The following is a 16,929-nucleotide window of genomic DNA, read 5'->3' as shown; positions in this document are numbered from 1 at the left end:
CCCCACAGGGTCCCCCGAGACCCCGCCTGAGTGATCCCTGAGTGTGGAGCCAAGAGCCAGCTCTGAGTATTGCGGGGTGTACTGTCCTCCCCCGGAAAGAAATCACTAAGAAACGTGTCTGTGGGGTCATCGCTCAAGAAGCTGGAATGAGCGCTTAGCTTTCTGGAGGCTCCAGTTTGATTCCAGGCACTGCTGTGTGTAATCCCTACACACACACACACACACACACACACACACACACACACACACACGCATGCACACACGCACACACAGCATGCTACAAATGAAGTAAATAGATTTTGGGGAGTCTGGGGTTGTAAGGTCTTCCATCCCTCCAAGCCCCTTTGAATCCCCCGCAGCACAGAGAGAGTTCCACGAGCACGGCCAAGGGTCACCCCTGAGGACAGAAACAGCCCCTGCACTGAGGGGTGTGGCCCCAGAGGGGCAGGGCAGGGGCCCCGGGGTGGGAGGAGGGGGACAGCAAATGCTGCTGGGTAGGAGTGATAACACAGCGGGGAGGGCATTTACTTAGTATACGGCCAAGCTGGGTTCGATCCCTGGCATCCCATATTGTCCCCTAAGCCAGGAGTGATCCCCGAGCATAGAGCCAGGAGTAAGCCCTGAGCACAGCTGGGTGTGGCCCCCAAACCAAGGCCGCCCACCCCAAAGAAAAGAAAAAAAAGAAATGCTTGTAGTATTTGCATGAGTTTGCCGCCCCTGCCACCAGGACCCCCAGGAAGCACATGCAGGCTGGCCAGGTGGTCGGGAAGCCTGTGTCGCCCTGCCCCGTCTCCCCCTCCCCATCTCCCCCTGCCCCGTCTGCCTCTCCCTCTCCTTCCCCAGGAAGCCTGGATGGCTTCAGCACCATGACGGACCCCTCATCACTCAACAGGAGGAAGCCGCCGCAACATAATTGAGCTGTCCTTTGCGTCCCCAGACATGATTCATAGAGCAGCTCGTGTGGGATTTTTATAGACTCGCCAGAGCCCGGGTTCAAAGGGGGCTTCGGCTGGTCCTGGCCGTCCAGCTGCTCGACTTCCGGAGACGGGAAACTGGCCAGGCCAAGCGGTTCAACGCTGGCGGCCACTGGACAGCGCCAACCCCCCTTAGGGTGGCGGGTCTTGATTCCTTTCAAGTTTAGTTTTTTTTTGGGGGGAGGGGGGCCACCACATCTGGCATTAGTGCTCAGGGCCTTCTCCTGGTCTGTGCTCAGGGATCACTCCTGGCTTGGAGGACCCTAAGGGTTGTCATCACTCAGGCTTCTCTTCATGCTTCTGTCTGCGTCCCGCAAATTCCCCTGATCCCACTCCCCACCCCCCACCCCATCCCCCTTTGCCCGGTGTTGCCTTCATTCATTCTCCCTTCAGCTCCTTTAAAGAGTAACGAGGGGTCCGGAGTTATAGCATAGTGGAGAGGGTGTTTGCCTTGCATGCAGCTGGCCCGGGTTTAATCTATGGAACCCCATTGGGTCCCCCAAGTCCTGCCAGGCGTGATCTCTGAGCACAGAGCCAAGAATCAGCCCTGAGCATGCCCAGGTGTGGCCTAAGGAATAGGAAAAATTATAAAGAGTAGTTAGTCACTTCTCTTGCACGGACTCTGTAGCCACCCACCAATCATTTCTTGGCCCGGCACCATGGAGAATGGCCAAGTCTTCCAAGGCGAACCTCTCCCATGCTCTCTCCTTCCGATGGAGTGCCCTCAACCCTCCATCTTCCGTTGCCTGTGCTGGGGCCCTTCTCCCTGCCCTTCGGACCACATTCAAGCCGATCTACACCCTCCTCATCCTACAAACACACACACACACACACACACACACACCTGGCAACTCAGTCCCGGGGCTTCTGGAGACTGGATTGGATTCTGCAGCCCAGCTTGGTCAACGTCCACATCCCAGGCAATGCCGGCTGTGGAAAAAAATCAACTGTACCGAGCATGTTGCCAGCCGGGTGCCATTCACGGCACCGTGGTTGTAGAAGAAGCCCCAGCAGAAAGGAGGAAGAAGGAGACAGAGGAGATGGCCTTTCCCTGGGTCTTAGGATGACGGGACAATGGCCCTTTCATCTTCCAGCCCAGAAACACACCCTCCCCCCCACCACCGCCCCCACTGGGCAGAAGGGGCCAGGCTGAGTCGTTCTAATCAAACCCCCCTGACCCCCCCCTCGCGCCCCACCCCCACTGCGAGCATCCCGGTTGGGAAAGGGAAGAAAAGTGCCAAAGGAAGAGTCAGTGAGGGCTCCCGTGTAGGCAGGAAGGGGCTTCCTCACCCGAGCCCCCAGTCCAGAGATGGGCTTCCCCAAGCAACTCCAGTCAGGAGGGTGTGGCCGCCCATGGCCTTCGAGGACTCCCACCCCGAGTCAGAGGCCTCAGCTGCGGAGCTACATGGAAAAGTCTCCCCCCGCCCCCAACACACGCATCACTGCCTCCTTGGAGCAAAACCGCTCTTTTCTCTCCCAGCTCCCGGCCTGGGGAAACCCCCACAGCTCTCCCTGGCAGCTCCCAGACCGGGGAGGAGACCAACCCCATCCAGAAGCTGCAGTCCTCTCCCTCTCCATCCTGGCTGAGCCGGGCACGCCCGCGCCACCAGGCCACGGAGCTGCCCATTGTCGCTGGGGCAAGGCCTCTTTCCTCCGAAGTCTTTTGGGCTGGAGGGAAGAAGGCCTTCTGCTTTTTTGTTTGTTTGTTTTTGCTTTTTGGGTCACACTCGGTGATGCACAAGGGTTACTCCTGGCTCTGCACTCAGGAATCACCCCTGGCCGTGCTCAGGGGCCCCTCTGGGATGCTGGGACTCGAACCCGGGTCAGCTATGTGCAAGGCAAATGCCCTGCCCGCTGTGTTACTGCTCCAGCCCCAGGAGAAGGCCTTCTGGAACCCAAAGGTGGGTGGGATTTGGGGTGGGGGCACAGCCGGCGGTGCTCAGGGCTTCCTCCTGGCTCTGCACTCAGGGATTTACTCCCAGCGAGGTTCAGGGGACCCTGTGGGATGACGGGAATCGAACCAGGGCCAGCCCCTGCCCGCTGGGCTATCACTCCAGTTCCTGGAACCCAAAGGTGGCAGGCAGAATGGAGAGGATGGTGAGGAGAGAAGGATGGAGGGAGGAAGGAGGATGGGACGAGGAGGAGGAGGAGGAGGAGGAGGAGGAGGAGGAAGAAAGGCTGGGGGTGGGAGCAGACAGGCCCCCAGTGGGGCTCCCCTTTCTCACCTCCCTGTCCCGAGAAGGAAATGTCTTTCCAGAATCAAGTTGGCTGATTTTCATAAGAGCTGGAGGGAGCTGGGGGACTATCCATGTCTCTCCCAATTATGGTGTGTGTGTGTGGGGGGGGCTCTGTACTGCAGTCGGGAGATTTCCCAGGGAGAGGCTCGAGGCTGCAGGGGCTGCCGGTCCAGTTCCTGTCACTGAAGAGCTCCCCAAAGGCAAGGACCTAAAGAAAGGAGAACTCGCCCTGGGCTGGGAGTGGGGAGGAACAGGGGTGCAGGGGGACAGGGAAGAGAACCAAGACCCACTGAGTGCAGAGGGAATTCTCAAAAGGAGACTTTTGCGGTGCTCAGGGCTGACTCCTGGCTCTGTGCTCAGGGATCACTCCTGGCGGGGCTTGGGGAACCCAGCGGGATGCCGGGGATCGTAAGGTCCTCCCCTCTGTCCTGTCTCTCCAGCCCCCAGAAGGGGCTCTTCTGAACTGGTGAGCTTTGAACCTTGTGGTGGGAGTGGGGAGGGGGTGGTTAAAGCTGTCAAGGACCCCTCCCCCCAATCTTCTCCCTACCTTGCCCAGCACTGCCCCGCCCTACCCTGCCCTGTCCTGCCCAGGGGCACTTCTGCAGAAGCTGCAATGTTGGGTTCTTACGAGCTGCAAAATGCAGCTGGGAGAAAGGGCTGGAGGGGTGGGAGAGAGAAAAGAAAGGGAGGAGAAGGAGAATTAGGGAGAAGAGACAGGGGGAAGGAGGCTGGGGAGAGGCGGGCAGGGGAGAAGGGAAAGGGAGGAAGGGGGAGAGGTGGGCAGGAGGGGAAGGAGGAAGAGAGAATGGGGGGAGAGAGAGAGAGAGAGAGAGAGAGAGAGAGAGAGAGAGAGAGAGAGAGAGAGAGAGAGAGAGATTTGAATTTCCCATCTGGAAGGGGAGCAGGAGCGCGTCAGGGCCTGGCAGAGGGGCGGGATTGGAGGGCGCCTCCCGCACAGCCGGGGCCCCAGCTCGCCCCGCGGAGTTGCACGCGGCGCTGGCGGCAGCAGCGAGCTCAGAGCCCGGGAGCCGCCTCGCCAGCCGCGCGGAGCCTGCAGCGGGCCGGACCCGGAGCGCCAGGTCGGTGCTGGCCGCGGGCCGGGAGGGCGGGGCCGAGCCGCGGGCAACAGGGTCCCGGCTCCGGCCCTGAGGACGCGGGGCGGTCCCGGGAAGCCGGGGGGGCATGGCTGGAGCTTGTGGGGAGGGGGTTGTGGGGTGCAGGGGACGGGGGGTGGTGCAGTGCCCCAGCCCGGGCCGGGCGGGCGGGCGCGCTCGCCGTGGTGTTGAAAGGACAGCTCCCCGCTGGGTGGGGGGAACAGTCGCGCGCGCCGGAGCGGGGGTTGGGGGGGCGCCGCGCCGGCCCGGGGGTCCCCCTCTCCCCTCTCCGGCCCCGGCCAGGAGCCCGAGACAAGCCCAGCTTCCCCGGCGCAGGACGGGGGGGCCCCCCGCGGAGGACGGGCGGCGGGAGACTCAAGTCAATCCAGAGAACAACTTGCAGCTCGCAGGGGGCAGAGGGCGGCCAGGGGGCAGAGGGCGGCCGGGCTGAGCTGGGGGTGGGGGCGGGGGTGAGGGGCGCTCCTGGCGTGGAGTGGGTAGGAGAGAGCCGCCCCCGAGGAGGGGTACAGTTTGTGCTCCCCGAGTGGTTCCGCGGGAGGCGGCGAGAGGAGGAGGAGGAGGAGGGCCGACAGACCCAAGGTGGAGGGGAGAACCCCAAATGTCGACTGTTGGGGTGCGCGCGGGCAACGGGACAATCTGTTCTCACAGAGCCCCGGTGAACCGTGCCCGTCTCCCGGACCCCCCTCCCCCAGCAAAGTTTGAGATCGGGGCTCAGGTTGGAGGGATGCGTGTTGGGGGTGGGGGGAGCTTTGGGAGGGACCAGGCTGGGAAGTCCAGGGCCGCGCTGACGGGGGGTGCAGTGGGCACCGGGGGCCAAGGGCGCCTGCTCTGCTGAAAGGGGAAGTGAGAAGCCCCCTCCTTGTCTTTCCCGTTTTTCTGCGGTTCTGCAAACCGGGTTCCCTTCCCTATCCCCAACAGCTCTGGCCCTTCATCTCCCCTCCCAAGCCCTCCCTTCCAGGGGGTGGGAGGTGAGGGGCAGGGACCCAAAGCCATGAGCAAAAATGAAAAAGAAAGAAAGAAAAAGAAAGAGCAAGTGGATGATCAGGAGTTGGGGAGGTGAGGGGAGTAGGAGAAGAAGAAAAAAGAAAAAGCCGGAGTGGGAGTCAGAAGGGGAAAAAGAAAAAAAAACACACAAGGACAAATACTGCAGGTGCCCGAATTGGCCTGTCAGATGGCGGCCCGGCCCGGAAACCTCCCTGGGGTTCAGACAACCAAGCCGGAGAAGACGCTTCCTCGGTAGCTTTCAGGCTAGGAAGGGGTTGAGGGAAGGGAGGGGGCCCCAAAAATGCACAATGGGGTCCCCGGCTCGCTGGACGCACAGTAAACGGGCGCAGCAACAACGCCCTTCCCCCGTCCTATCTCGGTCCCCCTCCCATGTCCCAGCCCCTCCCCCCTCCCCTGGACCCCCGTCACCTCCAACATCAAGACCACCAACCCCAACCCCATCCTTCCTGCCCAGGGACACACATCAAGGCTTCCCGCAGCAGCGCGAGGAGCGCCCCCTGGTGGTCCGGCCGTGTCCCTCCAGGGTCCGCAAAGCTGCAGGACCTCCGCGCACCTACCGGCAGAGCGGGCCAAAGGGCCCGCACACATCTCACACTCACATACACACACACGCGCGCGCGCGCGCGCACACATACACGCACACACACGCACACGCATACACCAGCACGCGCGCACACGCACACGCGCTCGCGCAGCCTCACTCCCGGCCCGGCGAGGCGTGCCGGAGCACACTTTGGACGGCTCCCCTCTCCCGTCCCCGGCGGGCGGACGCCCCGGCAACATGCAAATGCCGCAGGGACCCGGGGAGAGCACACACGCCGGGCTCAGAGAAAAAAATGAGTCCGAGGGGCCTCCGCAGCGTCCAGAGAGACCCTGAGGGGACGCAGTTGGCCAGAGAACAGGCACTGCGGGCCCAGAACAGGGCTACGGGAAGAAGGGGGAGGGGGAGGGGGGCCTGGAGACTCAAACGCACCGCGTTTCCCGGGAGAAATTTCCCCGGTACGATTAATGCTAGAACAGAGCCTTTGACAACCAAAGGCGGAACAGACACCCGCTCTGCGACCAGAGCTTCAGCTCAGCTCAGCAAGGACCACCGCCAATGAGCCTCAAACGCCCAGTCCTTACCAAACCTTGGGATGCGCACTTCGAGAGCTCATTCATTTATTTATTTATTTATTTATTTATGTGGGTTTTTTTTTTCTTTTTATTTTGGGGACTACACGCAGCAGGGCTCAGGGCTAACTCCTAGCTCTGTGCTCAGGGAACACTCCTGGCGGGGCTGGAGGGGACTCTATGGGATGCCGAGGATTGAACTGCAACCCTCCCCGCTGCTCTGTTGCTCTGGGCCCCTTTGCGGTTGTGTTTGGGGGTGGTCTGCTGTCAGTCAGCAGGGATCAGGGAGACCCTGCAAGTCCGGGGATGGAATCTAGGATCTGGGGTCTAGCAGATGTGCATGCCAGCCCTTGGAGGCATCTCTGCCCAGTCCTGCAGGAGCTTAATGGAATATCCACCACATCCCCCTGGGCGGCGCCGTGCCATGCCTCTGTTTCCCGGATGAGGCCCAAATTGGGAAAAAAAAAAAAAAATGAAGTCACAGGCTGAGTCCCCCCCACCTCGAACCCAAACCCACAGTGGTGCTGCGGCTCCAACCCAGCCCCAGGTGCAGGGTTGTGCTGGGGGGGCACGAAGGTCGTCTGGAGGACTCGTGTGTTGAACAAGGCCGTGGGGAGCTGTTCCAGGCTCTGTACACGGTAGCAAATCGTCTCTTTGGGAGATTAACCAGACAGCGGCCACGTGGAGGAGGGAGGTGCGGGTGCGGGTGCGGGTGCGGGTGTGGGTGTGGGTGCGGGCAGGGGTGCGGTGCGGGGAGCCAGGGGGATGCACCAACTCAGCACCTCACGGCCTTCAGCAGCTGCAGGAGAAGAGGCACCGGGAGGGGGGAGGGAGGTGATGTCTGCCCCCCAGCTTCTCCCTCAATACCCCCCTCCCCAAACTTGCAGGAGTACTGTCTCCGAGGACAGCTCCCTCTAGGGACAGCGACCAGGGACCGGAGGGGGAGGTGCGGGGAGGGGGGAACATTCTAGATTTTTAGGCAGGAATGGAAGGAGGGGTGGGTGAGGCGGCTGCACGCTGTGGAGGTTTCCACGCAGGGAGCCTGGTGGAGGGGGAGGGGGTCGGGGGGGGTGTGGGGAAGATGGAGCTTTCAGTGCCGGGAGATGGAGGGTGGGGGATGCAGGTTCGATCCCTGGTACCTTCAAAATGACTAAATCTTGATTTTGGGGGTGGGGCACAGCCGGTTGTGCTCAGGGGGTCCTCTTGGCTCTGCACTCAGGGATCACTCCTTGGAGGAGTGCGGGGGACCCTATGGGTGGTGTCGGGGGTCGAATCCGGGTGGGTCGCGTGCAAGGCCAGCACCTTACCTGTTGTACTCTCGCTCCCCCCAAAATGACTGCGTTTGAGATTAATCATGAGGCAGTTTGGGGGCAGAGAATTAAAGTGTGTCCATCTGGGTGGGGACAGCGAGACAGTGTACTATGCCACGGGGTGGGAGGTGGTCAATGTGACCCCAACGTGGGTGGAGAAAGGAAGGGACTGAAGCAAAGGGGAAGGGAAAAGATTGCTCAGATGGGCACGAAGAGCCAGGGCAGAGACAGACAGAGACACAGAGACAGAGAGATGACCCGTGGTTGAAGCAGCTTGGGGCTGGGTACAAGCACAAGAGAGCTGTGTTACAGAATTCAGGAGAAGATTCCAGAAAGGGGGGATCCTGGGGGGGCTGATGTGGAGGTGTCATGCTGCAGTGCAGTAAAAACATCCTGAGCTGAGCAGAGAGGGATCTCAGCTCTCCCAGGAAGCCCAAGGACTGGAGAGTTAGTGAGGAGTAGAAGGGATGGGAACCAAGTATATGTGCGCGTGCATGCGTGTGTGTGTGTGTGTGTGTGTGTGTGTGTGTGTGTGTGTGTGTGGTCTCCTGGGGAAAGAACTGAGGAGGGAGAAGCTCAGAAAGGGGAGGACAGGTGTGAGGAAGGGGGTTCAGGGGTGGAGCAGGAGGTGCTGCAGAATGGGCCCGTGGCAGGAAGGAGGGGAAGACATGGGGGGGGTGCTGCTCTAGGAGCCCACACTAGCTGGCATCAGTCACAGCCCCCCACAGTCTGAGCACCCTGCAGAGGCCATCTCTCATTCATCCGACTGCTCGCACGCCCAAGACTGGGCTGGGGTGGGTATGGGGGGGGGTTGGTCAGTACCACCTAGCTCCCCAATGTCCCTCCTCCTTTCAGGTCAGTTCCCAGAGCTCCACAGTCTTCCTCTGCACCCCAGGAAGGAACGGAGGTGTCACCGGGTTAAAGGGAAGGCCAAGAACACAGGGGATGCCTCAAGACCTGAGTTAAGAGGTTCTGGTGACCCAGAAATCACTGATCTGTGCATGAGCAACGGGACGACAGGGAGGGTGCCTGTCGTACATATGCCTGACCCAAGTTCAATACCCAGCACCCCACAGGGTTCCCGGAACCCCACCAGGAGTGATCCCTGAGTGCAGAGCCAGGAGGAAGCCCTGAGCACCACTGGACATGGTCCAAAATCAAAAACCTTTGGAAGGAAGGAAGGAAGGAAGGAAGGAAGGAAGGAAGGAAGGAAGGGCCTAAAGAGATAGTATAGCAGAAGTCACTTTTCCTTGCATGAGATCAACCCAGGTCTGATCCCTGGCACCACCGTAAGGTTCTTTGATCTCTGCTGGGCCGGCAGGAATAATCCCTGAGCGCAGAGCCAGGAGTAAGCCCTAAATACCACCCAAACAGACAGATGTTCTGGTGGGAGAGCTGGCACGTGGGGCTGGAGTGGCCTTTCAGGACATCTGAAAGGGGTGTGTGTGTGTGTGTGTGTGTGTGTGTGTGTGTGTGTGTGTAAAGGGAGCAAGAGGAAAGGTGGACTATTTCCTTTTTTTAGCAGGGGGAGTGGGTGGGAGATACCTCCTTAGCAGTTCTCAGGAGTCCTGGAAGCCACTTCTGGCCCACTGAGCTGACAGGTTCAATGTTAGGACACAGGAGGGGCGGGGGGGGGGGGGGGGGAGAGAGAGAGAGAGAGAGAGAATTGTGTGTGTGTGTGTGTGTATGGGTGGGGTTCCAGCCACACCCAACAGTGCTGAGGGCGGGGGGGGGGGGGGTAGGGAACCATGCAGTGCTGGGGATCAAACTCAGGGCCTGATGTGCTCTGGACCTTTGAGAATCTCCCACGTAGGTCCCTGAGTATTTCTTTTGGCTTATTCATTGCTTCTTTACACACACACACACACACACACACACACACACACACACACACACTTTTATTCCCAGTTCAAAACCTGCCTCCTCTCCACACCACTGCAGAACACAATCTGGAGAACCCCATTTTGTTTTTCTGGTCAGCAGTGCCTTAGCACACTGCCTGGGATACAGTGGGGTGGGTGGGTTTCCAATTCATGTCAGAACGGGGCATAGGGGGCAGGGGGGGTGGCACAGGGTATTCCTGAAGCCCAGCTAAGATGTATTCAGTGACGGGCCAAACACTAGTCAGCAGGGAGGGCACTTGCTTTGCACTTTGCTTTGAACCCAGGTTCAATCCCTGGCATCCAGTAGGGTCTCCCAAGTACCGCCAGGAGTAATTAATTCCTGAGTGAAGAGCTGGGAGAAATCCCTTACCACTGCCGGATGTGGCCCAAAAAGAGGAGAAAAAGTCCACAAAAACCATGTGTTCAGTATCATGGGCTGAAGGACATAGCCTCTCGGAAGAACGTGTGTCCCCCCAGAAAGGTCAGAGGAGGGGATGAAGTGATAGCACAGAGGTTAGGGCATTTGCCTTGCATGTGGCCAACCCGGGTTCGATTCCCAGCATCCCATAGGGTTCCCCGTGCACTGCCAGGAGTAACTCTTGAGTGCAGAACCCAGAGTAACCCCTGAGCATCGCTGGGTGTGACCCAAAAAGCAAAAAAAAAAAAAAAAAAAAAAAAAAAGTCAGAGGAGTCGGGGTCTGAGTTCTGCTCCGGTTTTTGGTTTTGGGGCCACAGCCAGCGGCGCTCAAGACTGACTCTTGGCTCTGCTCTCAGGGATCACTCCTGGTGTTCTCAGGGGATCCTCTAGGATGCCGAGGATCGAACCCGGGTTGGCCACGTGCAAAGCAAGTGCCCTGTCCACTGTACTACCTCTCTGGCCCCTGGGGTCTGAGTTCTGGGAAGCAAGTTGCCGTTGGAAGGAAACAGTATTGGTGGAGACAGTGACGGGGAGATGGAAGAAGTGAGTTAAGGGAGCAGGACGGTTCTGAGGATCCTGTGGGGTGGAGATCATTCAAAGCTGCAGAAACCCTGGGAGGTTGGGGGGCTGTGGTGGGGACACACACACAAAGGAACAAAGAAGCCTCAGGTGCCAGGGGGAAGGGGAAGGAGGCTGAAGGGCCAGTCGAGGTGCCCGGGGACCAAACTGTATGGTAGGGAGCCAGTTCCCTCCCACGGCCCCCTGGCAGTTACTGGGGCCACCAGGAAACAAAGGGGGACGACTCAGGACCCTGTTCTTTTACTTGGGGAGGGGGGCAGACCCCGGTGCTCAGGAATTACTCCTCGTGGTATGTGGAGGATCCTAGGGGATGCTAAGGCTCAAACCACGGTGGGCCATGTGCAAGCGCCCTCCCTGCTGGGCTATCGCTCTGGCCCCCGGGGGTCCATTCTGAAAATCAGCAGCTTTATTACACTTCCTGTCCTGGCCCAAGGGCAACCATTTCCCTCCATGCTCGGGGTCCCAGGAGGGGTTCTGGAGGGGCTGGGGAAGGGAGCTGTCTTCCTATTTAATTAGAGTGGGGACCCTCATCCCCCTCCCACCCCACTCCATGGCCTGAACATCCTGTCCCTTTGGGGCACCTACTTCCTAAACGAACCGAACCGTGATAGTCGACGTCAGTAAAGGTCGTCAGTGACACCAGCTCGACCTGACTATGTGCCGAGGTCACCTTCCCCATATGCGGGTTGTGCCACGGAATAAATGCCAGCAGCCTTCCCAGGGCGTCACAGGCACTAAATTTTAAGAGTCAGGATTTCAGCCCGAGTGTGTCTAATGCTAAAGTCGCTGGGGAGGCATTTCTCCCGGCCCTGCTTCTTCCCTCTCGCAAACAACTGATCGACTGCCCTGTAAGTGTTCAAGGAAACTGTGAGGCAAGCACCTTGCCCCCGTCCTACGTCTTTGGTCCCACAAAGAGCACTTGGGCTGCCCAGAGAGAATGAGACAGAGAGAATATGAGAGAGAGACAGAGAGAATATGAGAGAGAGAGAGAGAGAGAGAGAGAGAGAGAGAGAGAGAGAGAGAGACTGGAGCGACTGGAGCGATAGCACAGCGGGTAGGGAGTTTGCCTTGCACACGGCTGACCCAGGTTCGATTCCCAGCATCTCATATGGTCCCCTGAGCACTACCAGGAGTAATTCCTGAGTGCATGAGCCAGGAGTAATCCCTGTGCATCGCTGGGTGTGACCCAAAACGCAAAAAAAATAAACAAAAACAGAGAGAGAGAGAGAGAGAGAGAGAGAGAGAGAACAGCAAGAAAGTTGCCTGATCTGCCTGTGGCTGACCTGGGTTGATCTCTGGCGTCCCACACCCCCCACTCCCACCCCAGCACCCCCAGGAGTAATCGCTGAGCACAGAATCAAGAGTCAGCCCTGAGTGTCACCAGGTTTGGCCCCCCAAACAAATAAACCAGCCCAAATCCCCAGACGCCCATGAACATTTCCACTTTTATCGACTCCATATATTGACGTGGCCGTGAAGGCTGTATCTGGAGAACATCTCGGGAGGCCAAAGGAGAAATACAATAAAAGTAGGAGGAGGGGGGAGGCATTGTAAAAAAGAGGAGAGCTGGTGATTTAGGGAGCGGGAAAGGAGAGTTAGTTGACAGCCTGCAGGGCCTCGAGGTGGGGACGTGAAAGATCCCAGCCGAGAATGATGGCGCCAACCTCGGCCCTGACTGCAATGGGAAATCAATAGGAAGCTATAAAAGGCGCAACTTACATGCACGCCACATTGAAAGGGCTCATCTCTCCATGTGGCGCATTTCATAAGTCTGGGTCTGTTTATGCCATGGGTCTGCTCGCTAACCCCCTATCCACAGGCACCGGGGGTGGGGGGGTTCAGCTGGCACTCCCAGGGGCTGGGGCACTGTCCTCTCAGCTGCAAGAAGGTAAAGACGGGAGCCAACCTCCCAGCCAGTAACACAGTGGGGAGGGAGCTTGCCTTGCACACAGCCAACCCAGGTTCAAAACCCCATAGCATAGTGTCCTGAGCCCCACCAGGAGTGATCCCTGAGCACCACTGGGTGTGGGTATGGGTGTGGGTGTGACCGACCCCCCAAAAAAAGAGGTGAAGGCCTCAAGGCCCCATGGCAGTGGGTTATTGGTCTAGCCCTTGGATTACCGTGGGCTTAATTCTCACCTCCACCCCACCTGCACCCCTTGACTCCAACTTTCTGCTTCTTTGGAACATTCCAGGTATCTATTCTGGTCAAGGTAGGGGTTCAGGCCTTCTCTCTCTCTCTCTCTCTCTCTCTCTCTCTCTCTCTCTCTCTCTCTCTCTCCTCTCTCCCTCCCTCCCCCCGCCCTCTATCTCCCTTCCTCTGTCTCTCTCTCTCTCTGTCTCTCTCTCTCTCTCTCTCTCAGCTTTCTGCGGTCACACCCAGCGATGCTCAGGGCTTACTCCTGGCTCTACACTCAGGAAGTATTCCAGACGGTGCTCGGGGGACCCTATGAAATGCCAGGGATTGAACTTAGCTTGGCTGCATGCAAGGCAAACACCCTACCCGCTGTACTATTACTTCAGCCCCCTAGCCTCTCTTCTTCTCTTCCTCCCAGACGAGGATTTACTTTCTTTTACTTTCTCTACTCATTTTTGGTTTGGGGGAAGGCACAGTAACAATGCTGGTAGGGCGCTGTGTACCTGGGATCGGCCCCTGACCTGCATCTCTCGCGCCTGAGATGAGACATTTTGTTTGGTTTTGGTTTTAGGGGGCGGGCTGGGGCTCTGCACCCAGTGATGCTCAGTGGGCAAGTCCTTAGCTCTGTGCTCAGAAGAGCCTCTAGCAGTGGCCCAAGGTATTTCAACCAGGATGGCAGCCACTGCTGCCACCTGCAAGGCAAGCAGGGTTTTGGTCACAACTCGGTGGTGTTCAGGGTTTACTCCTGGTTCTGCACTCAGGAATCACTCCTGGAGGTGCTCGGGGGACCCTATGGGGTACTGGGGATCAAACCCGGGTCAGCCACCTGCAAGGCAAGCGCCCTGGATGCCACAGTATCACTTGAGCCCTCGATGAGCATTTTTCTATCGGCATTTGATCTCCACCTGCCAGCACAGAGGTGGCTGACACGGTACAGCAGGGGCCAGAGGGGGTCTGGGCCTCAGCAGCTGCCATCACCCCCACCCCCCATCTGAATCCTGCCCCCTCCTCTGTTCAGATTGCCACGTGACCCTGAAGCCAGCTTTCCCGGAGCACTGCACGCCAATCCAGCTGCCAGTGAGGCCACACTGTTAACAGAGCCGGAATCATGGACTTCGTTATGAAGCAGGCCCTGGGAGGTGAGAGTCCAGCTGGACCCAAGGCCCCGCCCACCACGCAGGCCCTGCCCACAATGCAATAAATCCGTGCACCACGCATTGAACTCTGCCCTGCATACCCTGGGACCTTCTCGCGAGAAGGTCCGTCAGCAAATCCGAGACCCTGCACACACAAGACTCCACCCATCACACGCTATGCTCTGCCCACTACACAAAACCCCGCCCACCACACAAAGCCCCGCCCACCACACACGAGCCCCCACCCATCACACTATACTCCGCCCACTACACAAAGCCCCGCCCACCACCCACTGGACCCCACCCACGACGCATTAGACTCCGCCCGCTATGCAAGGCTCCGCCCAGCACACCCTTGTCTCCGCCCCTGGGGCAGCAAGGAGGCGGGGCCAGGGCTTTGATCCCGCCCACCCCTCCCTTCACCTCCATAGGGGCCACCAAGGACATGGGAAAGATGCTGGGGGGCGAGGAGGAGAAGGACCCTGATGCGCAGAAGAAGGAGGAGGAGCGGCAGGAGGCACTGCGGCAGCAGGAGGAGGAGCGCAAGGCCAAGCACGCACGCATGGAGGCCGAGCGCGAGAAGGTCCGGCAGCAAATCCGAGACAAGGTGAGACCACCACGACCACGCCCCCCACCTCCCCAAAGGGCGTCGCGGGTTGCAGGGCCTACTTTGCAAGCAGGAGGTTCTCGTTACTGGATATTTATTTATTTGGGGGGATTTTTTTTGGGGGGGAGCTACATCCAGGGGCACGCAGGGCTTACTCCTCGCTCTGCACTCCGGGATCACTCCTGGCAGTGCTCGGGCGCCGTAAGGGGTGCAGGTGATCAAACTTGGGTCGCCCTGTGCCAGGCAAGTGCCCTGCACCCGCTGTACATTGGCTCTCCCCCCTTGTACCCCCAACCCCCCCCACCAGACATAGTCCCCAGACACCAAACACCAGCCCTTCCCAAACCAAACAATATGGAGACCCCCCCCAATGGGGCCCTCCCAATGCAAAGAGCTAAGACCGGTGGCTACTAATCCAGGCCCTGAGGCTCCCCTGAATCCCAGCACACCCCCTTGGGCTCACACCCTCTCCGAGCCTCAATTTCGTCAGAAAAATGGGTGTCACCAGACAAGAACTGGGAATTAATTCAGCGAATGCACCTGGTCGCCCCCCCCCCCCACGCTGGCTGCTCTAGCTCCCGAGACATCCCACCCCAAAGCCTAGGGACCCCTCAGCTGGAAGAGAGCTGGGAAAGCACCCCAGTGCCCTGAGCGCTTGGCACTGCCCCCCATCACTCCCAGTGAAGTTCCCACTGCTGTCCAATGCCACTGTGGTCCCTCCAGGGTGACCCGTCCAGGTTCCTTGATGTTTAAGTCCGGGCTTGTCACAAATTGGGCTCCATGGGGCCGGTGCGACGGTACAGCCAGTAGGCAGGGGGGACACTGGCCTCGCAAACGGTCTTACCCAGGTTTGATCCCCAGCATCCCATAGCACTGCCAAGAGTGATCCCTGAGTGGAGAGCCAGGAGTTAGCCCTCAGCATGGCTGGGGATGCCCACCCCCCCAAAAAAAAATAATAAAATGGGCTTCAAACTTAGTGCCGTAGTGTATGTTCTCAGAGGGTAGTGAGAGGGATCTGGAAGGGGCAGAGAAGTGAACCCGAGCAAGCATTCTTTACATGCTCAGAGTTCTCCCCTAGTGGGGGCTTTGGAGACCCCAGGGGATGTCGGGCGTCGAACCCGGGGTGGCCACATGCAAGGCAAGTGCCCTCCCCACTGGGCTATCGTTCCGTCTCCAGAAGGCTAAACTCTCACGGAGTCTTTGACTGCAAGCAGGGTCCCTTCCAAAGAAGGGAGCTTGGTGGGCCCTGCCCCCTGCCCCCCCCATGACAGTGACCCCCTTCTCTTTCCGTCCCCCACCCCCAGTATGGGCTGAAGAAGAAGGAGGAAAAGGAGGCGGAGGAGAAGGCGGCCCTGGAGCAGCCTTGCGAGGGAAGCTTGACCCGGCCCAAGAAGGCCATCCCGGCGGGCTGCGGGGACGAGGAGGAGGAGGAGGACGAGAGCATCCTGGACACGGTCCTCAAGTACCTGCCCGGCCCGCTGCAGGACATGTTCAAGAAGTAATGCGCCGCCAGGCCCCAGCCCTGCGCCACTTCATTATTTTTTGGGGGGGGCGGGGGGAGGGGTGTTTCTTTTCTTTCTTTCTTCAGTTCTGTCTCAACTCTGAAGGGGGGAAACATCAGTTGGCCTCTGCCCCCCCCCACCAACCCCTTCCCAGGGGCTCCTCCTCCTCAGCACCCCTTCCCCTGCATTCCCGGGGTCTGCAGCCCCCACCTCTTTCCCAAGCAGCCCGAAGAAGGGAAGTTTGCTTTTCCCCCAGCAGGGGTGCTGGTGGTGTGGATGGGGGGGGAGAAGCCGGTGCCCCCCCGGCACTGACAACCCCCCTCCCCACTCCAAGAAGCCGAAGCTGTAAGATGACGTGGTGACCCCCATACATTCCTTCATGCACCCCACTGCCAGGAGGGACCGCTGTCCCCAGCCAGCCAAAGCGATGGCACATTCCAGCCCTGCCCAGCATGCTGACCTCTGGCCTCGCCCCCAGGTCAGGGCGGGGTGCTGGTGGCCTGGCTCCCCGTGAGTCAGGGAAGGCCTGGCCTGGATTCTGGGCAGGAGGCTGGGGGGATCTCCTTCTCCCCTCCCCGTCTGGCACCCAGCCCTGAACCCGCACCCCACCCCCGCCCACCAAAGAGGCATAACTCCTGCCAAGCCAGTCCCTCCAAATGGATCCTCTTTGGACTTTATTTGGGGAAGGTGGGTGGGGGGCCCAGGGGAGGGCAGCCCCGAGTCTCCCTCCACCTCCCTCCCAACTTAGGCCCAGGGGCCCCACTGCCAGGCTAGGCCCTGCTTGCCCAGCCAAGGGGCTTCCCGAGCCAACCCCCCCGTCCCCCCAAGAAACTTGGAGCCATTGGGCAGCGAAGGCCTGTGCCATGGGACCCTCCCTCCATCGGCACAGCCAAACTGCCCCCATCCCCCCCAC

General features: G+C 59.5%; 1 protein-coding gene across 1 annotated transcript; it reads left to right on the top strand.

Annotated features, from left to right (window-relative positions):
• Positions 1-4,037: 4,037 nt before the first annotated feature.
• On the top strand, positions 4,038-16,211 carry CPLX2 (complexin 2). The gene is made up of 4 exons (XM_056113141.1): positions 4,038-4,290; positions 13,790-13,910; positions 14,339-14,514; positions 15,819-16,211. The coding sequence occupies exons 2-4, from the start codon at positions 13,880-13,882 to the stop codon at positions 16,014-16,016; spliced, it is 405 nt and encodes a 134-aa protein (XP_055969116.1). The 5' UTR covers positions 4,038-4,290; positions 13,790-13,879; the 3' UTR covers positions 16,017-16,211.
• Positions 16,212-16,929: the final 718 nt, after the last annotated feature.

This window comes from Sorex fumeus, unplaced genomic scaffold (assembly GCF_029834395.1).
Source record: "Sorex fumeus unplaced genomic scaffold, SorFum_2.1 ptg000019l, whole genome shotgun sequence".
NCBI lineage: Eukaryota > Metazoa > Chordata > Mammalia > Eulipotyphla > Soricidae > Sorex > Sorex fumeus.
This window is presented reverse-complemented; position numbering and strand designations above follow the sequence as displayed.

What these genes read in the sequence shown, in the direction of transcription:
- CPLX2 (XM_056113141.1), top strand. Translation starts at nt 13,880, where the DNA reads ATGGACTTCGTTATGAAGCAGGCCCTGGGAG. An exon ending in TATGAAGCAGGCCCTGGGAG is followed by an intron (nt 13,911 to 14,338) that starts GTGAGAGTCCAG and finishes TCACCTCCATAG; the next exon opens with GGGCCACCAAGGACATGGGA. An exon ending in GGCAGCAAATCCGAGACAAG is followed by an intron (nt 14,515 to 15,818) that starts GTGAGACCACCA and finishes CCCCACCCCCAG; the next exon opens with TATGGGCTGAAGAAGAAGGA.